This window comes from Hyperolius riggenbachi, chromosome 2, assembly GCF_040937935.1.
Source record: "Hyperolius riggenbachi isolate aHypRig1 chromosome 2, aHypRig1.pri, whole genome shotgun sequence".
NCBI classification, from domain to species: Eukaryota; Metazoa; Chordata; class Amphibia; order Anura; family Hyperoliidae; genus Hyperolius; species Hyperolius riggenbachi.
In genome coordinates this window covers 478,799,531-478,823,953 of record NC_090647.1, presented here as the reverse complement: position 1 = coordinate 478,823,953, position 24,423 = coordinate 478,799,531, and the positions used below count along the sequence as shown (strand labels likewise).

Genomic DNA, 24,423 nt, shown 5'->3' with positions numbered 1-24,423 from the left:
TCGCCAAATAAAAAAGGTATTCTGGTGTTACTATGGTTACCAGAGATCCTAGCACTTTTAACTATAATCTCCTAGGTGTGAACTGGAAGCCTGAAGTAACCACAGATTATTCCGTAGTGTGCAATCTAAATCTCACATCTCAGCTAGTGTGAACTAAGTTCTATACTAAATGGATTCTGGTTTATTTTCTTCTGTGTTGGTCTTGCTTGAACAAAGCAAGTGAGCCGCAGCCAAGTGTCTGGGGAATTAGAGCTGTGTTCATCTCTTGGCTCGGTATGTTTCTAACAACAATTCCAGTTCTGCAAGTGGAAATTCAAAGTGTCTCCTCCTCCTGCACACTAAAGAAAAGAAGTCTGCTGTTCAAGCAAAGCTTGCTTTACTTGTTTGTAAGTATGCAGTCACTGTTGGTAATTTGGGTGTCAGTCTTTTTACTTTCCATTAAACAGTAGGCTGGTGCCTAAGGGAAAAGTTAAACTTGATGCCCTTTCTTCTAGAGCCTAACCCTTATGTTGCCTAACCGTGCTATGTAATTATCGCGCAAGGCATAAAAGCCACAATGCTTTGGGGATTCCGCAGTTCGCATGCCTTGGGCCTTCAGAGAAAGGAGACACAATGGCACGTTACTGTATTATCATTATTACTTTGGCAAAAAAATATACTTTTCTATTATTCCTATTATCCTTGTTGTAATAGGAGGATAATATGTTTCTCCAGATTTTGTATTAAAAAATGCCTAGACAGAAATCCTAAAAATAAAGGCCGCACCACCAATGATAACAATTCAATACCTTTATTGAACAACAAATCAAGTTTACTTGATAAAATCAATCAACATTGTGTACTAGACACCCAAAAAAACGATGTAGCCTCACCCCTCATTAAGTCTTCCTAGCTGCTGCAGGAGAAGCCCCCATAGCTCCTGATGAAGTGGTTATGTGGGCCACATGTGGAGCATTCCTGTCTGCCTCCCTCTGTACCTTATTTGCTGCTACAGCTGCACTTGATGTAGGATTCAAATCTTGGGGTATGTTACACACACTTACCACTGTGCATTGCTAATCCATTGTATGCATTGCAATATCACTCGTGCATTCATCAATTGTTCATGAACATATAATTGCACTTTAAACTAATCGCACACTTTAATATGGTAGTTATTTCATTGCACCTTGGTTTATTGGTATAAAGTATCACAGACCCGGGTCTTAGACTCATCTCCCCATTAGGGCTCTGACAGAACCGTATGCGGGCTTCTCCTGCAGCGGCTAGGGAGACTTGTTGAGGGATGAGGCCACATCAGTTTTTCTCGTTGGTGTCTAGTACACAATTTTTAATTTGATTTTATGTAAATTTGCTGATCAATAAAAGTACTTAATTGTCATGGTTGGTGGTGCATCCTTTTTTTTTTTTTTTTTTTTTTTTGGATTTCTTGCTCTTTTTTTAAGGTTGTTTGTATCCCTGATCCTGGGGATGGCACACCTTTTAAACTACTGGTGTGCAGATATATATGCTAATTGTCTACTTCCTTCTGTGAGTGACAGAAACATGGGGAAGAGTAATTCATAGCTAATTTTACTCTGGGAGAAATGTACTTCTATACACATCATATGTAACATTTTTCAAAAAAAATTTGTCATGGTAGTGGTACTTTGAGAACTGTTACTGAGCTTTTAGGCCCCGTTCACACTGCATGCGTTTCCAGCCGCGTTTTGGAAACACGTGCAGGTGGCCGACACGCACAACATCAGACAGTGCACTCTATGCACTGTCTGATGTTCACACTGCATGCTTTCCGGACCTGTGCGGTCCGGGAACGCATGCTGCACGCATTTTTTGCCAAAATGCGTGGCTGTCCCATTCACTTTTCAGTGATGGGATCAGCCACGCAACGCATATAAACGCGGATGGCGTGCGTTCGTACGCGTTGCGTTCCACATGCGTGGCCGTCCGGGTTTGTAATGTGAACGGGGCCTTAGGTGAGTGACAATTGAATTAGTTCATTCTGTAGTCCTTTCTTCTACCTCAAGAGGGCAGAGTCAATGGAAAATTCTCTCAAAGCACAGTAAAGTTAGCTATACATCAGGCGACTTGGTGGTCAATTGACCATCCGATTTGATTATTATAATCGGATGAAAATCAATGCTGCCAAGTTCATGCCAGATCAACAGTGTTGCCAATTTCGGGATGAAATTGGTTTTATGTAATGGTCGGACATGCTGTAAGATGTTAGGCTATCGTGGTCGGTCGGGTGCACGGCAGTAACGGTGAGTGATATTGAGACAAGCGATGAACGTGACAACACTCTTGGCACTGTTCCCGTAACAAATGTTTGTGCATTTACACATTACCTGTCCTTTGTCACGGTACTTGTCTGTCTTCCGAATCCGGCGCTCTTATGTTAGCTGGCGGCGTGTATAGAGCTAATTGAAGAACGGTGGCTTCAGAAGATGGACGAGCACTACGACACAGGACAGGTCATGTATAAATGCACAAACATTTGTTAGGGGAACGGTGCCAATAGTGTTTATACACTAGGGAACAGCGGCGTTGCGTCGGGTTTGCTGATTCCCAAGAGATTTAATGTTGATATTAATCGGGAATCGGCCTGCAGATGTATGGGCAGGTGCCAGATCTCTCTCTACTCAGATTTGATCAGAGAGAGATTTGTCTCTAGTTTGTATCTGCCCATCATCGCTAGATGTATCACTACCTTTAGTCTACGTAATATTGGCACTGGACATACACATTTATCACATCATGTTACAGATCACTTCAGATACCCTTTAAAGAAAAAAAAAAACACACTGGAAATAAGCTGGGATAAGTACTTGTGTTGCTCCTCATACCTCAGTAACGGAATAGAAGCAGCGAGAAAATCACAATTTCTGTACCGTACATGTGCTCATATTTTATTTTTCTCACTAATGAAAGTATGCATGCCCAATATGCTTTTCTTTGTCCATACCTACACAGGCTAATTGTGAGCCTGCCCAGAGGAGTGATGCTAGTAACACATTCTTTGTTAGAGCATATTGGCCTAGATTCATCAAGACTTATCAAATCAATTACCGACAGCACGGTAAAATACCAAACTCGATAAGTTGATTTCAGGCTTCATCAAAGTTATCTACAGCTGATACGATAAAACAGAAGAAAGTGGGCGTGGTTTAGCGTTAAATTTAGGATTAGTTATCTGCTTCATTGCTCTGTCGTTATTCCTGTTAGATCATTGCTGACACAGAACATGGAGCCATTTGAAGTGGTTATGTATCAGCTGAGAGTGATTTGAAGGCGCAGAAGGGCAAGAATAAGGTCTAGAACCATATCAATTTGCAAGAGAACTGATGTATTTGCTATAACAGGACATCGGCATTTCTCTTGAATCATCTTGTAAGAGAACACAGGCAGTGCCAGGGTTAACTAAATTGCTAGCTGCACTAATTTTTTTCAGAAAATGCTCCTATCAAGCCGTAGCTGGTGAAATAGTGGGATTGTCCCAAGCCACTTTTTTCAATCCTGGTCCAGGTGTTATGCCCTATTCCGAATGTTGCCTTTTTACCCACAATTCCACGGGAATCTTATGGCCTTGTGTTATATTACCGCTGTAAAATGGAAATAACGACACGTTACCGAATGGTTACCGCATTGTTATCGATATTTTATCGCAGTCACACGAATGCGGAAAAACCTTTATGAATACAACTAGAAATCGATAAACTTTGAATTCGGTAATTTAATGAACTGGAAAAAGTTATCACAAAGACAATGATGAATCGAGGCCATTGTCTGCATGTTTCTCTAGTCATAGCATGTTTCTGCAATTTTAAACTGGCAGAAAAACGGATTTGCAACAGTATATTGGCACAAGAAGAATGCCTATTAATAAATAATAATAAAAAATAACTGCTCAAAAAAGTCAAAATGTTGCAGCTCATTAGAAAATCATGAATTCTGATGGTAAAATGAAAACAAACTGACCAAGGCCATAATATTGTAATTGTTTGGAATTTTTTGCCCTAAGTTTGATCATCAAGCAAGCAAGTAGAAGAATAAAAACCATTATATACTAGATGGTGTAGAGTGTGGGAATGCATTTCCTTACATTTTCTTCTTTCTTTCACTGCATGTTGTATTACCTGGCAGAGACTGTGTTGTTTACTTCCTGCTTAAACTAGTATCCATCCTTCCTCCTTTGGTTTTACAGCAAGGCCAGAGTGGGAAATAGGCTTCCTCTGAGAGAAACTGGGAAAAGCAGATAAAATTATGCTGGATTTGCAGCCAATGCAACTCTTAAAATCAAACAAACAAACACAGAACATTTATATCGCGCTTTTCTCCTGGTTGACTCAAAGCGCCAGAGCTGCAGCCACTAGGATGCGCTCTATAGGCAGTAGTAGTGTTAGGGAGACTTGCCCAAGGTCTCCTACTGAATAGGTGCTGGCTTACTGAACAGGCAGAGCTGAGATTCGAACCCAGGTCTCCTGTGTCAGAGGCAGAGCCCTTAACCATTACACCTTCCAGCCATCTGCTGCGCTGTTAAAGAAAGGATGTAAGGTCTTAAACTGATGTCCCAGCAATCAGCAAAAATCATATACCGGTAGATTAAATACAATAAATATGACCTATATTAAATTCTAGCAATCTAGTGTTTGGTTTCAAATGCGTCTTTACAGGTTGAAAGTCTGAGCTGGCCTGACTTTCCTCTGACCTCCAGCTAACAGATAGGTGAGGCTACAATTTACATGGAGAAAAGTCTCAGCACACTGATGAGTTGTGAACTTTTCTACACATATTTGCTCACAGTGGATATCTGCATACAGACAGCATACTTACAAGTGTTTCTCAATGCTATACTGCTGCCTCTTCATCAGTTGTTGGAATTCTTTGTCTTGTTACTTTTGTATTTTACTTGGGACAATCCTTGTGGGGAAACATGCCGGGCTCAGGACGGTACAGGCTGGGGAAGAGCATTAGTCTGAGACTCATGGCCAGGCTGGGGAAAAGCATTTCTGAGGGACCCCTTGACCAACCTGGGGAATAGCATTTGTGAGGGACACATGGCCAGGCTGGGGAAGAGCATTTGTGAGGGACACGTGGCCAGACAGAATAAGAGTGTGGGGAACATATGGCCAGAGTGAAGAACAGCATTTGTGAGGGTCACCTGGCCAGGCTGGGGATGAGCGTTTGTGGGGCACATATGGCCAGTCTGGGGAAGAAAATTTGTGAGTGACAACTGGGCAAGGGCGTTTGTGAGGGACATATGGCCAGGTGGGGAAGAGCATTTGTGAGGGGCACAAGGCCAGACACGGGAAGAGTGTTTGTGGGGGAACACATAGCCAGAGTGGGGAACAGCATTTGTGAGGGACACCTGGCCAGGCTGGATAAGAGTTTGTGAGGAGCACTTGGCCAGGTTGAGGAAGAGCATTTGTGAGGGCTACAGGGCAAGGTTGAGGAAGAGCATTTGTGAGGGACAACTGGCCAGGCTGGGGAAGAGCATTTGTGAGGGACACTTGGCCAGGCTGGGAAAGTATTTGGTGGGGTGAGTACGTGCCAATACTGAGGGTTGTGCTTGAGAATATGGCAAGACTTTGGGGGCAAATTGGAGAACTTTTTGCTGACATGACAGTAGTTATGGATTAACTTGTAATTGAAGAACCCATTTTCCAGATATAAAAGGTGAAGTTATGGATCTGATTTGTACTTGAGGCTGACTTTACTTGTGTACATGCAGTCATTCAAGTACGTATTGTCAGTTTGAACACTTGCCCCTGGAAGCATCCTCAGTAGATGTGATTATTGTGACTCCTATGAATTGGGATTCTGTAGCTTAGAAGCTACATCGCCATACACAATTCCAACTGTCAGCTGTAGTGACGTAACATATATTGTAGCTATCAGAGTTTGAATCGTGGAAATGTATGGTTTAGAGTGATGAATCATGCTTATTTATATGGATTGTTTCACTTTACATTAATTCTTGCAATGTATACTTGAACTGAAGGAACTGGTTTTTTTTTTTTGGGGGGGGGAGGGGGGTTCCCCTTAACAGAAGAGGGATTCCCCTTTTAATGGAAACCTGTAATTAGAGAAATAAGGAGGTAGACTTTTAGATCTCCTTCGAAAAATGCTTGTTGACTGTGATCCCTTGTGTTAAATACTTGTGGGCTGATTTTCCAAGAGAAATACTAAGGAGATTTGAGTGCTTTGAGCAAGAATGTTGCTCTAAGCACCCATTATGAATCCTTGTCCTGGTTAATAGCTGAAACCTGATTGGTTGCTTAGGTCACCTGCTTCACTTCTAACTCCAGGTTTTTTTTCCAACCTGTCTTGATAAATCCCCCCCTTTTGAGTTATTGACCTGGAACGGTTATGCACCCAATGCAATCATGTCTGCATTATTGCTTTGGGTCTCAAGTGGCTCATGGTACTGAAGCTAACAAATGAGTATGGCACTTTACTTGCTAGCAATGTTAGATTAGCTTTGAAAGTGTCCTTAGTTCTACACTTTTGCATTACCAAATGAGCTAAAGTCTGTACTTCTTAGTTATGACTAATCCATATGTAATGCCTATATCCTATATGCTAAACAAAGCAGAAATTCAACTCATTCAACATCTGCCAGGAATCCTATGTACTAACCAAAGGTTGTGAATATGCATGGACCCAGAAGCACCTGTGGGCGGTGGCAGTGGTGGTGTGTGCCACTTAAGTATGCACGGATGCACCCGTGGCCAGCGGCTTAGTGCTGTGTTTTGTTATGTGGTCGCCAAGTGCATGATTAGTTTGAGAATCAGGGGTTTCCTAGTACATTAAGTAAAGGATGCATTGGAAAAAAATAAGCAAACCTACAAGGTTTGCAAACCTGAAATTTCAATACTTCGGGAGAGTGAAGTCTCTGGATCCTCTAGATCAGGGGTGTCAAACTCAAATACAAAGTGTGCCGAAATTGTACACTGGGACCTAGTCTCGGGCCAAGCTCAATGTCTACTGGCCACCTTCCTCCTTTATAAAGTTCCCAGTCATCTGATGGCCACCCTCAAACTACTATACAATTCCTTGGTGTCAAGTGGTCCTCCCCTCCCTATACAATTCCTTGGTGTCTAGAGGCCCCCACACTCCCCTATACAGTTCCCCAGTTTTTACGGCTTTTCCCCACCTCCCACATTTGGCTTCCCTGGTGTTCTAGGGCTTAACCTCTAATATAGCGTCCCTGGTGGTCTAGAGTGGGCCAAACATAATGTAAAGTAGGGAAACCTCTTGAGGGCCAAATTTAATGGCTCTGAGGGCCAGATTTGGCCCCTGGGCCAGAGTTTGACATGTATGCTCTATAGGCTTCCCCCATGCTCTTCTGCCAGGCCATTCCAGTGCTGGGAAACCCGAATCTTGGGAGCGCGTGGCCGCACTGCACCTGTGCAGTAGCACGGACCCACTCGGGCTTCAGCTGAAAAGGCTGAGCCTGATCGGGGCATGGCTGTACTGCACCTGTTCAGTAGCCTGGACCCACTCGGGCTTCATCAGAAAAAGCTGAGCTTGATCGGGGCATGGCCATACTGCACCTGTGCAGTAGCACGGACCCACTCGTGCTTCAGCAGATAAAGCTGAGCCAGATCGGGGCATGGCCGCATTGCACCTGTGCAGTAGCACGGACCCATCCGGGCTTCAGCAGAAAAAGCTAAGCCTGATTGGGGGATGGCCGCACTGCACCTGTGCAGTAGCATGGACCCACTCGGGCTTTAGCAGAAAAGGCTGAGCTTGATAGAGGCGTGACCACACTGCACCTGTGCAGTAGCACGGACCCACTTGGGCTTCAGCAGAAAAAGCTGAGACCAAGGATTATTCAAACACTTTCCTCTACTGGGGTGGGTACCCCTTTAGTGCATTTTTTACCCTTATAGGTACTTTTTCCAGGTGGTGATGGCACACCTCTCTGCATCTGGACTTGATCATCAAGAGAAAAGTGTGTTGTCTAAGTTGTGTTCCAATGGGTGATCTATGTGGGATCTTCTCAGCTATTCCTCATCTGATTCAATTTTTTTGAATCTAAATGAGATTAAAAGATCAGAAATAACAGGAAGGATTAAACTGGTGATGTTAATGTTGCCGGGGTCAGCTCATCCTCTTAAAATGTGTTCTGTGAGCCGTACAGCAGGGATCAGCCACTGAGGGAAACCAATACATGGGGAGGGAATGGAGGGAGAATGCACCCCTGAAAGAACCATTTCACCTGGATCTCTGTGGTCAGAACTTCTCAAAGAAAAACTTCTCCATACAATAATGCACTAATTGTGATTTTCTTCTATGCTTTAATACCAACAAACAGAGGAGTCTGTTTATGAAATGGTGAAAAGTGATTTTTTTTTTTTTTTATTTATTATCCTTTTTGTTTGGTGTTGCTTTTTGCTCCCTGGGCTGCAGTCAGTGAGAGAAAGTATCACATAAAGTTTTTTCTCAGGTTCCGCATGCTGCTCTTTCGATACACTTCTATTCCCCCACTTGTATTCTTTAGAAAAACCATTCTGATACACTAGGGTGCTTTTATTTTTACAACGTGTTGCCTGTCAGAGGTGGCTCTTCATTTTGTTATAAAGAAGAGGAATGCAATGGTGATGTAAGGCAAAGACAGATGAATTTAAAAGGAGGATTGGTTAAAATGCTCATCACTGAGAACCTTATTTATAAAGCAGTGATATGTTTCTATTGTATTTCTAACACCACCTTGCTTCTGTTCAGAAGAAAGTAGCATTTATCTGTGTATAATTAGCCAATGACTTTTTGAAATGTTTGTTTGTTACTCTTTGTTTCTTTTTTAAGCATATTTGTTGTAGTCATTGGGTTTAACTCCTTGTAATGTTTTGAAAGCAGGAGTGTTGCTTAAAGTTGCATCCGTAGGGATCGGGACTCAATTCTTCGGTAACAGTTAGGGGCCGAGTTCAATATAGACGTATCAAGAAGCTACCGCCTCGCAATGCGTTCTGTTAATGTGGGGAGGGAGGTGAAAACGGTGCAGTACACAACTGAGTGTGGTAACGAGGAGAACAATGTGCTTGGCCAAGATGATTCGGCACTCCATATTTCTTAGCAATGCCCTGGGGCAGCTATACACACCCCAGATTCTCAGCAGAGATGGCCTTGACCGTCTTCTTTGGCAGAGAACCCTCTAATGTGTGTATGAGGCTTTATTGTCGCAGTCTCCAGCATTCTAGAGCAGGTCCCAAGATTTGGTGACTGATGACTAGGCACCGTTGTTTTCTGTGTAGTTGTGTTTACTGCACTGAAGAAAAATGCCAAGTTCACCAATCACACCGAACGAATATTGAATTTTCAATTTTGATTTTTAATATTCTATTTACTAAAGGAAGATCACCTGATGAATTTAATAAAGGCATTCTCCAAGTTAGATGTGGACATATTTGTTAATACCCCTCCATTAAAAATAGATCAATCAATCCACTATTTTTCCTTGTAATAATAACTTGTAACTGCAATTATCAGTTTCTCAATGTTTGTTAAAGAGAATCTGTATTGTTAAAATCGCACAAAAGTAAACATACCAGTGCGTTAGGGGACATCTCCTATTACCCTCTGTCACAATTTCGCCGCTCCCCGTCGCATTAAAAGTGGTTAAAAACAGTTTTAAAAAGTTTGTTTATAAACAAACAAAATGGCCACCAAAACAGGAAGTAGGTTGATGTACAGCATGTCCACACATAGAAAATACATCCATACACAAGCAGGCTGTATACACCCTTCCTTTTTAATCTCAAGAGATCATTTGTGTGCTTCTTTCCCTCTGCAGCTATCTTCCACTGAAGTGTCAGGCTGTTTCTTCCTGCAGAGTGCAGACAGCTGTGCCTGTATGTAATTCTTCAGTATGTGAAAGCCCAGCCAGCTCAGAGGACGATTTATCCAGCTTGTAAAAGATAATAGAGCAGAGAGAAGCTGCACTAATCTAAATAATACACAGGCAGTGTGCAGAGAGGGGCCTGGAGGAGGGAGATGCATCACAGAACCACAACACTGAAGAACTTGGCAGCCTTCCAGACACAGCCTGACAAGTCTGACAAGAGAGAGATAAGTTGATTTATTACAGAGATGGTGATAGTAGAACGTGCTGCAGTAAGCCAGAACACATTAGAATAGCTTTTGGAACTTGTAGGATGATAAAAAACAGGATGCAATTTTTGTTACGGAGTCTCTTTAAATAGAAACAGGCTTTGCTTTAGATTATTGATTCAACTGGATGTTTGGAATGATAATGCAAATGAAATGGTATAGTCAAAACTGAAGGAACCCTTAGCCTTACTTTTGGATGCACCACCAGTGGAGGCAATAAACAAGATATTCATGTAGCTCTCACTGTTGCAACTGGAAGTTAATAGTTTGCCCCACTCTTCATTAGTGAACTGCTACAGCAGTGTCAAGTTTTTAAGGGTGCCTTCTCTAAACGGCATTTTCAGCTCTTCAGAACTTATAGAAGCCTTCTTTAGAATATGGCAGTGTCCTGTTTTTAGCCATTCTTGGGTGCTTGTGTATTTCGGGTCGTTATCATGCTGGAGGATCCATGCCTTGCAACTGAGACAGAACTTTATGACACTGAGCTGTACATTTTCCTCAGCTTGATAGCTTTGAGATGTTGTTGTTCCATGCACCGACTCCAGACACCCTGTGGCAGACTTAGTAAAGCAGCCAAAAAAAACAGTGTACAATAATCACCCAACTCAGACTCCTCAGTTTATGAAACCACTGACTCCAACTCCAGGTACCCAAAATTACTTTGACTCCGACTCCTTAGTCTAATTTTTACAAAGGCTATGGATTTGGTTCAAAAATCATCCGACTCCTCGGTTTATTGAAACCACCAACTCCAGGTACTCAAAATTACTCCAACTGCTCGACTCCAACTCTGACTCCACAGCCCTGCAAAAAACATAATCAAGCCTATTCTATGTTTCACAGTTGGCATGGGGTCTTTTTATATGAAGCCTTCATTTGTAAATATTTTGAATTCGTGCTAATGGGTCTGATCCAGTTCACCTTTTCTCCTAGGTTTTTTCCTGAGTGAATTTTCACATCTTAACAATAAAATGCATTTTAAGCCACCAGCAAGCAAGAAAATAATTTTGATAGTACTTTATAGTACTTTTTCAATTGCAGGGTGCTGAAAAGTTATTTAACCACTTCCCCCTCCCCCAGGACAAGTAACTACATCCCTGCATTTCCCCATATCTTCTTGCAGGGACATAGCTACTATGTCCCTTGCTGCTGTGCGCTCGTTCTCACCGTTGATCGTTAGACGGCAGATCATTGATCTAAGTCCCCATGTGAATTATGGGCTTGTAATTGGTGATGGATGCAAAACTGAAAAAAATGCACCTTTATTTCCAAATAAAATATTGGGGTCATACATTGTACTAGGGGAAAATTTTAAGCATTGCAATAACCAAAACAAATGGGCAAATACAATGTGTAGGTTTTAATTATGGTAGCATGTATTATTTTAAAACTATAAAGGCCAAAAACTGGGACTAATTCCATTTTTTTGTATTTTTCCTGTTAAAACGCAGTTAAAATAAAATAATTCTTAGCACAAAGTACCCCAAAAGAAAGCATAATTGGTGGCCAAAAAAACAAGATATAGATCACATGTCTCGAACTCCAGGCCTGGAGGGCCAGATCCATGCCAATGTTTAGGATGCACTGAGAATGAAAGGAATGTGTTCTACCTGATGGACCACACCTTTCCTGATTCAGACCCATTGAGCTGTCTCAAAAATGTGTGAGGACCTCGGCCCTCGTAGGACCGGTTTGACATACCTGATATAGATTGTTTCGTTTTTATAAGTAGTAGTAAAGTTATAGGTGAATGAACGGAAGGAGCGCTGACAGATGAAAATTGCTGTTTTTTTAAGGGGAAAAACCCTTGGAGGTGAAGTGGTTGAACAAGATGAAAAACTCTCTCCTAGGAGAAAACTTAGGAGAAAAAGTTAATTGGATCGGGCCCAATGTGTCTTGAGGGGGATCAGTTTGGTCTCAAAATAGTTTATAGCCTTTGCCTTCAACAGGTTTATTGTTAAAGTGAACCTCCGGACTAAAAATCTACTCAGCAGAACTGAAAAGGCTTGGTGTTTCTTCAACAGTTTCGCAGCTTCAGAACTTTATTTTTCTTACCAAAGCATCATTTTTAGCTGCATCTTTAGCTAAGCTCCACCCATCAAAGAAAACTGCCCAGGCTTTTTTTTTCCTGATGCTGTGCAAAGCATGATGGGATTTCCTATGTTGTTCACGTTGCCTAGCAACTGGGAGTGGTGATCAGCACACAGGACAGTTGGAAGTGTGTCTCATGCTGCCTGTCACCTCCTTTCAACCAAAAAGATGGCTGCCCTCATGAAATCACAAAAAATTGCCTGTTCTTTTAAAACAGGGTGGGTAAGAGATTATATTACCTATCTATTTTAATTAACATAACTAATGTAACTTAATGACAGTATGTTTGTTTAGGCTGAAGTTCCTCTTTTAGTTTGTTTTTGGTCAGTTCTCTTCTTTGTTTGCTCTGGTCCATGGTCAGTGTGGAGAACACACAGATACCAAACAGTAGCTACTTTTTAATAGGCTGAACAACTGCACGATTGGGAATAGGATACTAAGTTAAAGAAAACAGCATGTTCATAAAATTGCTTAGTTAGCGTTTATGATCTCTAGAGGTACCAGCAAATGTGTCCATACTATTTTCAAATATCTTTGTACATTTACTTCTAACTTGATGAGATATGAACAACATACAGGTATTTGCGACAATTGCTTAGTTGCATCAAACACTCTTTCAATGAACTGTCACTGTACTAACACATTTGCCTTTTTCTCTGTATTTGTTCATGTTATTCATTTTCAAGTGTACTTTTCCCCTTTCTTACAATCAGTTTTTTCTATGTGTGTCTTGGCCTCCATAGAATACACTTGTAGAGGTATTTCCACAGCTCTTATCTTGCTGCACTAACAAAGCCAGACAATTTCTCCCAGGCAGACTCCATGGTTTCTCAAGGTGACTTTATTATTTTTAGGTGTCACTCAAGGTACATGTTTCTCTAATTGAAATAGCTGTCCATGAGCAACTCCAAGCTACTTCAACTTCTTAAGCTGGCTATGACTGATAGATCTCGAACCCAATGTTCCAAAACGATCAATTCCTTTCCAAAAAGAATTGATCTAAAAGGAATCATTTCCTGCCATACACTGCACATCAATTTCCAATAGATTTAATCGGGGAATCTATTGAGAATGGATCGAACTGCAGAGTTGCAATGCTGTGCGAAGCTATAGGTCATTGATCTGTCAAGGTCTTCCCATGCCCCCAATTGTTTTACATTTTCCATCGTTTCCGATTAATTCTTTTAATCGATTTTGGTTTAAAGTGGATCAAAAATGATCGATCTGACATTTTGGGGAATCAATTGCCAGCAGATGAATTGAATAAGAAAATCGATGTGTATGGCCAACTTCACGCTACACTTTCACCATTTATTAGTAAGAATACGGGCTGACCACAGCCTGAACACTATGCTTTTAGGACAAAAAATATCAATGGTTATGAAAGAAAGTGCAGTACATCACTGTGCAGCTGCTCACTAATGTGCAGTACAAAGCTAGTGATTGATGGCAGTGCTGCAGTCAGTGTTCTGATAGACTTCTGCTGAAATCTGTATAAACAGGCAGTGCAGTGCTGTAGACCAGATAAACAATTGATATCAAGCAGATATGTGCCATTTCCCTGAACAAACTGTCAGGTTTTTTTACGTGATTTTTTTTTCCTAACACATATCAGATATTTGTTGTAAAATTCGGAAAGTTTTCCTGATCAAAAAAAAGTTTTAGATTTTTCTATACACTCGATCATTTTTATTGAAAAAAAATCATGTAAATTTATCGATTTTGGTTGAATTGTGTAGGGCTATCTTTATGAAGTTTGCCCGATCTACCACACATCTACAAGTATATGACCTGTATTAGTGTTTGTACTGAATGCAGTAGTGGCTTAATAGTTTTGTTTTTCTTTCTTTAGTACCAAGTGGGTCAGCTTTACTCTGTAGCGGAAGCCAGTAAGAATGAAACGGGAGGAGGTGAAGGTGTGGAGGTACTTGTGAATGAGCCTTACGAGAAGGATGGGGAAAAAGGACAATACACACACAAGATCTACCATTTACAGAGGTAAATCGGATCATCTCTACCATCTTCAAGATAACCACGTACACTTGTTATGCTAATTTACATTGAGGGCTCAAACCCACTAGCTACTTTTTCTAAGCTCTAATGATTTGAAAAAGCTCTTGGTAATGCAATGCTATGGGGGATTTTTATAAAATCACATCGCTCCAGTGGGATCACACCCATAGCATTACATTAGCAAGAGCTTTTCAACTCACAAAGCGCTCAGAAAAGTGCTCCTAGTGGGTTCCAGGCCTGAGGCAGGTTGATCCAGACTGGTACAAAAAAAAGAGAAAAAAAAAAAAGCTTTGGGACGGAATTGGAGCAGTTGCTCAGAACTAGGGATGGTCAGAGAGATGCAACTAATTCATAGTTGATTTAGGATTATGCAAATGTATGCAGCTTGAAAACGCACTTATCAAATCCTGCCACAATGGAATATGATTTGGTCTTTTTTCAAGCTGCATAAATTTGCTTGCAGAATTTACATAAGCCTCATAAGCATCTCAGTGACCATCCCTTCCCTGTCAGTGATTTTTGCATCTTTCGACAGCTGATACCTGACTGGTTGTTCTGTAGCCGAGACATGGATACCATCAAAAGCCCTTTGGAATGGCATGAAGAATCTCTAGGGTTTGTTTCAATGTGATGAGAGGCTTTGCTCCAGATGTGATCTGTAAAATAAAGAAAATATTCAAAACCAGTAATGCAAGAGTCTAACCAACAGTTATATTTCAATGGGCAGGCATAGATTTTAGTAATTTTTTTTTCATTATTGCTCAGACTGATCAAATTTGGAAGTATTTCATTTATTAAATAGCATGTAATTGGTAACAGTTTTACACCACCAGGAAACCATTTAAGCGATCGCTTACCTGGTAATTACATTCTCAGTAACCCTTCAGATCTTAAAGGGTTACTGGACAAAAATGATTTGGTAATATTTAAATGAAAAATGAATTTGTCATCATAATAGAATATCTAGACATATTCTGATATTCTACTACCGGTATTGGCTATTTTGGGCACCATTTTTGCATGTACGCCATCCTCAGTACCTGCTCCCTCTTTGTTTTCACCTACAGGCGCTAGAGTGATTTAATCAGCTGGGCCCAGTGCTGCCTGGTGGCTGGAGAGAGCAGTGGGGCAGTCTCCGCTCTCTAGGCCTGCACTTCTTGCACTTGCAGATGAGAAAGGACAAGATACAGGGGGTCCAAGGGTGCAGGGGAAACATTCTGGAGGTTGAGGGGTTTCCAGGGGAAGTTTTTTTTATTCTATTTTCTAGATTTGTACTTCATTTACAATCTCTGATTTATTTTTTTTGTGTGGTCAGGATGAAGTGCCTCACTGCATCTAAGTCCTTTGCCATGCTGAAAGTTACTCCACTTTTTTCTTTTATGAACTAATTCAGTAGCAATAGCTTTATACTCACGGGAAATACTGTGCTAAAATGATCTGTCTCTCTCTTTCTCCAAAAGCACCTTACTAGATCAATTGAGGGGCTATTATAAACTGTTATTTTATGCTGGGTGTGCAATATTTAGGTTGTATGATCTTAGATGTGAATCTGCTCTATACATCTGTCACATTGTTTCTGGAATTGCAGATGTATTGCTGTTAAACATCATTGAGCATGGATTAAATGGACAATCTTAGATCCTGTACAATATGGAATTACAAAGAGTTACATTCTCCTAGCACTGTAGACGGTCCAGAGAAAGCACACATGATGCAGGTTCTCTTAGAATAAAAGCTGCCAAAATAACAAGAGCTTATTTGGTAAAATGTAATGTTGCTGTCTTAAAACAAAAGGTATTTGCGATAATTCAGCTGTATGGGCCTGTTTCCATGAAGTACGAATTCACAATACAAATGTTCGTACTAAAAGTAAAGCCCATGAATGTCAATGAAGTCATTTGCATTGAATGTGAATTTTCACATGTGGTTCGATCGAAGCAGAAAAAAAATTGTATTGCATGCTGCAGATTCCTGCACCACGTTTCCCATGTAATACGCATACAATAATTCTTATACAGGAAAAACGTATGTGAAATCTAGTATCCTAGTGGAAATAGACTTAGTGAGCAACTGTGCTTCCCCATGATGCATCACTCCCAAATATGTAAACCATCTCTTTATGCCCCTGAAAGCAAGTCTGCACATCCAGATCCGTTTGTGTAAAGTGAGCCTGTAGCTAATACATGTTACAGAGCCATACCAATGCCACATACATACAGCCTGTTTTGGACTTTCTGGGCCTCATCAGTGCATGGCATGAGCTATCTGGGTATTTATTTTGTAAAAGTGATTTCTTCTCCTCTATACAGTACTGTTATTTTTGCTTAACCACTTGAGGACCACAGTGGTAAACCCCCCTAAAAACCAGGCCAATTTTAACTAAAATGGCCACTGCAGCTTTAAAGGAGTTATCAGGGAAAATAAATAAAATAAGTGCTACTTACCGGGGGCTTCCTCCAGCCCCAAGCTCCCAGCGTGTCCCTCGCCGCAGCTCTCCCCGCAGCCGTTCGGCACAGCTCCGTCCCGGTCCCCGGCGATGACGGCCTAAGGCCAAGCTGCAGGGCCGCACAACACAGCACACGAGTGACCCCCCCCCCCCCCCCCACCAACAGAGCTCTCTGTTGGTGGGGTCTGATCGCGCCAAGGTGTGTGGTTTTTTTTTTTGTTTTTTTTTTTATAAATATTTATATATTTGTTTTTTAAACAAAATGAACTTTTTTTTTTTACTTATTCCCCTCCCTCCCTGCAGCCAGCCAATCACGCGATCGGCTGTCATAGGCTTCAGCCTGTGTGAGCCGATCGCTCTCTTGTCCCCCAGGGGGACAGTCGTGTCACACGGCTGTCCCTAGTACAGCGAGCTGCTGATCGCAGCGCTGTACTATGTGTTTAGACGGCGGTTTTGCCGTCTAACAGTCTCCCGAGCGGTGATTGCCGCTCAGAGACTGAGCAGGAGATGCGCGCGTGCAGCCTGCGCGCGATCTCCTGCAAAACAGAGCCCCAGGACTTGATGCCAATTGGCGTTAGGCGGTCCTGGGGCTGCTGCCGCGGCCACGCCCATTAGTGTTAGGCGGTCGGCATGTAGTTAAAGGATACCCGATGTGACATGATGAGGTAGACATGGGTATGTACAGTGCCTAGCACACACATAATTATGCTGTGTTCCTTTTTTTTCTTCCTCTACTTGAAAGAGTTAAACATCAGGTACTGTATATACTCGACTATAAGTCTAGAAATTTAGGTCTGATTCACTTCATAAAAGTATAGGGGTCGACTTGTAGACGAGTCACGGGCAACACTGAGCACACTGAGTAATGTGTATACTAATAGTGACATTCCCATTTGCAGCAATGTACCCAGTGGTAAGTTATACTTTCTTGATAAAGGAAATGCCAAGAAAACACAGGTCTGAAAGTCCTGGTCACAACAATTAACAAGGAAAGGAGCAGAGGGGAAATACTGGGCTGCAGGAAGGGGAATGAATCATTACTGCACTTGGGGGCCTGGAGGAGTTATTGGCTGCACTTAAGAAACAGGAGGGGTCAATGGCTGCAATACTGTATGCAATGCAGTCATTAACCCCTCCTGGGCCCCAAGTGCGACCATTAACTTTGCTGGGTAGACTTATACTTGAGTCAATAAAAAATTCCAGCTTAAGAGGGTTGAATATTGGATTTGACTCATACACGAGGTCGACTTGTATTCGAGTATATACGGTATGTAAGTGGCAGTTCCTGACTGGTCAGACTGCAGTGCGATTCTCACTGATAAGAAATTCCAACTGTAAAACACTTTTTCCTAGCAGAAAATGGCTTCTAAGAGCAGGAAAGAGATAAAAAGGATCAATAGTTCATACATTTTCGCTCTGGCATACTTCATGAATGTCATTGAGCAAAAACAATAAAACAGTGAAAGCTTAAAAAGTAGTTTTAAACATAAAATAAAACTGTGGAATACCTTAAAAAGTCATCTTTAGGAGAAGGAAGATAGATACAATTGTTTATTTAATTAGTTTATTTTCACCTCTGGTGTCCTTTAACTAGACAGATTTATAGTACTTTAACATGGATTAGTTCCTATTTTAGTAGTGCAGCCATTTGAAATGTGTGGGCCATATAAAGTATACAAGTTTAATATGCTTAGTAAAATCATTATGTCGAACCATATTACATGCCAAGAATGTCAGGCTAAACTATGTTCAGTGACCAAATGATTATTTTTTGTGCTTTTTATTATCTTGTTTACTGTGTTCTCCCTCATTTAAATGGCTCCTATGGTTTGGAGGTTTTTGTTTTTTTTGTTTTAAATGGACAATTTGCTAAGACTCCAGTGGTGATCTTTTCCTACATTATATTGTCTCTCTTAAGCCCGAAGTCATAACAACGGCGTCACTGTCTCTCAGCTGTACTCAATGTTAGTCATTGTGCAGCTCTGTTAGGAAAAATGTTTATCACCAATATGTGAAAAGCTATCTGAAGATCTTTCATATTTACCACTTGCTGTTGGCAAGTTCTAAGCAAGTCCACCCGCATTGTGTAGGAATGTTTAAAAGTGCTTTCGTAGAACAGATCTAAAGAGCAAAGCTGAGTACCCAGCAGAAGATAGATTGGGGAATCTACGTCGACGCAACAAATGATCATTCCCTGGTACATCTTCCAGAATCACGCACTGTGGGAACAAATGGCGGCACAAACAATCGCTCAATTGCAGTAGTATGCATAGGGGGGATGTCCTGGGATCTGAACAATCTGTTGTTTAGTGATCCGACATGATGGTTGCAATCGCCACACGTCGCTAAACAGATTGCAAAATCGTGAAAATGATCGTCGCTAAAAAAAGTTGCCACAAAAGCGGACCTTCAGGAGAGAGTGGATTACACATACTCCAGACTGACTTACACCAGAGGCACACAAGCATTGCAGACTGACTTACACAAGAGACCCGCACACTTTCTTCTCTAAATGCAAGCAAGTCAGCCAGTCCTGTACTGTATTACGACAGGAGTCTCTAATGGCCCATACTCACGGGCTACATAAGTGGCCTGTCGCCAGCACACGTGAGCGTGTGCGCGACAGGCCGGCGACAGCTCGTCGCCAGCTCCCGCCGCGTACACACGCGAAAGAGGGATCAGCTGTGCGACTGAAGCTGTCGCCGACGTTCCTCCCCCCCCCCCCCCCCCCTCGCCGGAAGCGCCGTCTATTTTCAATTATGTTGCTGTCGCTAGTCCGCACGCGGACTAGTGACAGATGCGGCGGCAACTGTCGCCAGGCGATTGACCGCGCCAATCGCCTGGCGACATCAGCGACGAGTGCCGGTTCGGGGTGCGTGCCTGTGCAACGTCTCATACTCACGGGCGACCTGATGCCGCAACACGCGAGCGCCGCGGCGACAATTGTAGCCCGTGAGTATGGGCCATTAGGAATGCATACAGTGTTGCTAAACATGCTTAGGTATAGATGACACTAGATGGAACATGGTCGAGGCGGCCGTTTCACTTGACTGAGAAACTAGCATGTGTCTGTAGACACTTTTACCTGGAACTGTCACCCCAGGGATCAGGTCTCAGTCCCTACAGTTGACAGCTAATATGCTTGTGTATGCGCTTTTAAAGTGAAATTTAGGCATTTCCACAAAAATACAGTTGTGACAATAATGATGAATACCCATCTTCCTAGGAAGACTCCCTCTCTTTTTTGGTTCTCATCTCTTAACTGAGCATGTCCTTTCTCACACAGCGTTGCTATGATCGCCTTAACTGAGCATGTCCTTTCTCACACAGTGTTGCTATGATCGCCTTACCTTGAGCATGTTCTTTCTTCCAGTGTTGCTATGATCTCCTTGCCTGATCCTGTTCTTTCTACCACAGTGTTGCTATGATCGCCTTACCTGAGCATGTCCTTTCTCCCACAGCGTTGCTATGATCGCCTTACCTGATCATAGGCCTGAACGATTTTAGGAAAAAATTGAATTGAGCGATTTCTGTCCAAAATTACGATTTCGATTCCCGATTTCCTTCAAATCAAGCTTTGTTCTCCCCCCCCCCCCCCCTTTGTGCCTGTCTGTTCCCCCTCTGTCCCCGTCTCTTTGTGCCCCCTTTGCCTCTTCATGCCTCCTCTGGGTCTCTCTCTTGCCTCCTTTGTGTCTCTGTGCCCGCTCTGTTTCTCTCTGTGGCCCCTCTGTGTCTCTTTGTGCCCCCTCTGTGTCTCCTGTGTCTCTCTCTGTGCCCACGCTGTCTCTATCTGTGCCTCCTCTGTCCCCCAAGCTGCATCAGTTCTGGACATAGCTTCAAGCATGAGTCCAGCAATGCCCATCTATCCACTTTGCCTCTAGCAGGCTCTAATGCACGGCATACTTCCTGTTTATCATGTGACATACAGGAACCCGAAGTTTTGCCAAGCACAAGAGGCGGCAGACGGCGATAGAGGATGGAAGGTATGTCCAACGCTGCGGGCACTGGGACTTTGGGAAAGTTTGAAGGCGCTTCTTCAAACTTCCTCATGTGGAAATGACGTGATCGCGATATTCGCCGCTTTGACGATTCTGAAATTGTGATCTTGGTGATCGCGATTTCGATTTAAATTCGATTTATCTTTCAGGCCTACCTGATCATGTTATTTCTACCACAGTGTTGCTATGATCTCCTTACCTGAGCATGTCCTTTCTCCCACAGTGTTGCTATGATCCCCTTACCTGAGCATGGTCTTTTTCCCACAGCATTGCTATGATCTCCTTACCTGAGCATGTTCTTTCTCCCACAGTGTTGCTATGATCCCCTTACCTGAGCATGGTCTTTTTCCCACAGCATTGCTATGATCTCCTTACCTGAGCATGTTCTTTCTCCCACAGTGTTGCTATGATCTCCTTACCTGAGCATGGTCTTTTTCCCACAGCATTGCTATGATCTCCTTACCTGAGCATGTTCTTTCTCACACAGCGTTGCTATGATCTCCTTACCTGAGCATGTTCTTTCTCCCACAACATTGCTATGATCTCCTTACCTGAGCATGTTCTTTCTCCCACAACATTGCTATGATCCCCTTCCCTGAGCATGTCCTTTCTTCCACAGCATTGCTATGATCTCCTTACCTGAGCATGTCCTTTCTCCCACAGTGTTGCTATGATCTCCTTACCAGAGCATATCCTTTCTTCCACAGTGTTGCTATGATCTCCTTACCTGAGCATATCCTTTCTTCCACAGTGTTGCTATGATCTCCTTGCCTGAGCATATCCTTTCTTCCACAGTGTTGCTATGATCGCCTTACCTGAGCATATCCTTTCTTCCACAGTGTTGCTATGATCTCCTTACCTGAGCATGTTCTTTCTCCCACAACATTGCTATGATCCCCTTCCCTGAGCATGTCCTTTCTTCCACAGCATTGCTATGATCTCCTTACCTGAGCATGTCCTTTCTCCCACAGTGTTGCTATGATCTCCTTACCAGAGCATATCCTTTCTTCCACAGTGTTGCTATGATCTCCTTACCTGAGCATATCCTTTCTTCCACAGTGTTGCTATGATCTCCTTGCCTGAGCATATCCTTTCTTCCACAGTGTTGCTATGATCGCCTTACCTGAGCATATCCTTTCTTCCACAGTGTTGCTATGATCTCCTTACCTGAGCATGTTCTTTCTCCCACAACATTGCTATGATCCCCTTCCCTGAGCATGTCCTTTCTTCCACAGCATTGCTATGATCTCCTTACCTGAGCATGTCCTTTCTCCCACAGTGTTGCTATGATCTCCTTACCAGAGCATATCCTTTCTTCCACAGTGTTGCTATGATCTCCTTACCTGAGCATATCCTTTCTTCCACAGTGTTGCTATGATCTCCTTGCCTGAGCATATCCTTTCTTCCACAGTGTTGCTATGATCGCCTTACCTGAGCATATCCTTTCTTCCACAGTGTTGCTATGATCTCCTTACCTGAGCATGTTCTTTCTCCCACAACATTGCTATGATCCCCTTCCCTGAGCATATCCTTTCTTCCACAGCATTGCTATGATCGCCTTACCTGAGCATATCCTTTCTTCCACAGTGTTGCTATGATCTCCTTACCTGAACATATCCTTTCTTCCACATTGTTGCTGTGATCTCCTTACCTGAGCATATCCTTTCTTCCACAGTGTTGCTATGATCCCCTTACCTGAGCATGTTCTTTCTCCCACAGTGTTGCTATGATCCCCTTACCTGAGCATGTTCTTTCTCCTACAGTGTTGCTATGATCTCCTTACCTGAGCATATCCTTTCTTCCACAGTGTTGCTATGATCTCCTTACCTGAGCATGTTCTTTCTCCTACAGTGTTGCTATGATCCCCTTACCTGAGCGTGTCCTTTCTTCCACAGCATTGCTATGATCTCCTTTCCTGAGCATGTTCTTTCTCCCACAGCATTGCTATGATCTCCTTACCTGAGCATGTTGTTTCTCTCTCCAATAGCGTTGATATGATCTCCTTTCCTTTGCATGTTCTTTCTTCTGAAGCATTACTATGATCTCCTTACCTGAGCATGTCCATTCTCCCACAGCGTTGCTATGATCTCCTTACATAGCATGTTCTTTCTCCCATCCCCTTACCTGAGCATGTTTTCTCCCATCCCCTTACCTGAGCATGTTCTTTCTTCTTCTATAGCATTGGTATGAAGAACTTGGAGCTACAGTTTTCAAGGTGGCTTCCTGTCCTGCCTCTTGTGACACTTGGCACAATGAGAAGTTTAGGAGCAGCTTTGATTGACTGCTTTTACTCCCATACCATTGACATGACTTGAATCTGCAGAGTAATGGACACTGGAGAATGGAGACACCTGCTGTAGGCTTTACACACCTGAATAGAAGGGATCTGGAAACTGAGAGGAGGACCTAATATGTGTGGGGGTTTGGTTGATGCCCTCTAATAAATTACTACTATAGCGCACCAATGACAGACAGCTTTCAAGCAGCACTGAGCAGATATTGGCATACTAGGTTGTTTATGGTCACATGTTACATTATGTTGCTCTCCCCAAACTAAAGGTAAGCATATGCTGCAGATGCTGCTCAGGGCGTCTTTGAAAGGCTCTGGGATCATTTCCAAATGTGAACATCACCATTATTGCACGTTGCTGCTTCATTAGATGGGTAGCTCAGTTATACTCTCAGGTGGTTCTGGTGAGGGAATTGGACATTTATGAGCTGTGGGTGCTTCCTTAGAATTTTAAAGCACATTAAAAATGCTTTTGCGGTTACTAAATGTATTTATACTTTCAGCTGCATCGCTTGTCAAACCTTCAGCCTGTGTTTACTGAACTTTTTTAATTGTCTGTCTTGTGAATAGCAAAGTCCCGGCATTCGTACGGATGTTGGCGCCTGAAGGAGCTCTAAATATGCACGAGAAAGCATGGAATGCTTACCCTTACTGCCGAACCAGTGAGTACAGATACCGATAAGATGAATAGTTTTGCTGTCTCTTGTTAAGTCTGTAGCGGCACTGTCTGACTCTATAGGCCCTTTTGCTCTGGTTGTGACTTTGTTACCTAATCTGCATGTGCTTCTCACTTGCACTGCTCTTTTTCATGAATAATTCAGGCCGTTTTGACAGGCATCTTGTTACCGAAGTTGGGAGAGGCAAGAGGGCTAGAAAGATGCTAACTTGGCACCAGCCTGCTGTATTTGTCTCCCTGGGGATATCTCCTTGCATGGCAGTGTCCCTTGACCTACTCTGCTTAAAATGGAACACTTTTCACTGTAGCATCTCCAGCTGAAATCTGGCTTTACACCCAGGTGGCCTGAGCTTCTTGACATTGATATCGAGGCAGGCAAAAAAGGATTCTGGACATTTGGGCACCACCATAGGCTGTAATGTGAATTACGGCTACAGAGCCATTCAGAAGGTAATTTGGTCACAGGCAAAAGACAGAGCCCAAATTACGAGAAAAACAGTGCAATTCGGTAATCAGCAATAGCTGGCAGCCAAATTGCATTTTATACTAATAAAAAGGATATATGTAGTAAAAAACTGAAGAAACTTGAAGAGTTTATATGCAAAAATACAAAAGATTTTTATGGAAGACAACACTTGTGCAAAAATATGTATAAAAAGTATCCATCAGGGAACATTTTCCATAGCAGAGAATGGCAAAAATGCATCAGTTGTTAACATCAAGATTAGTGCAGTTGTGCAAATTGAGGCGACAACGTCGACTTGTTTCGGGATAGACCCTTCATCAGGCCTCCACA

The 24,423-nt window shown here is 42.5% G+C and overlaps 1 protein-coding gene across 1 annotated transcript in view; it reads left to right on the top strand.

The window, feature by feature from the left end:
• PITPNA (phosphatidylinositol transfer protein alpha) overlaps nucleotides 1–24,423 on the top strand; it is a 109,597-nt gene that overhangs the window by 42,636 nt on the left and 42,538 nt on the right. The window contains exons 3-4 of the mRNA XM_068270292.1: nucleotides 14,057–14,202; nucleotides 23,522–23,613. Coding sequence (XP_068126393.1) covers nucleotides 14,057–14,202; nucleotides 23,522–23,613 — 238 coding nt within the window. The remainder of the gene's footprint in view (nucleotides 1–14,056; nucleotides 14,203–23,521; nucleotides 23,614–24,423) is intronic.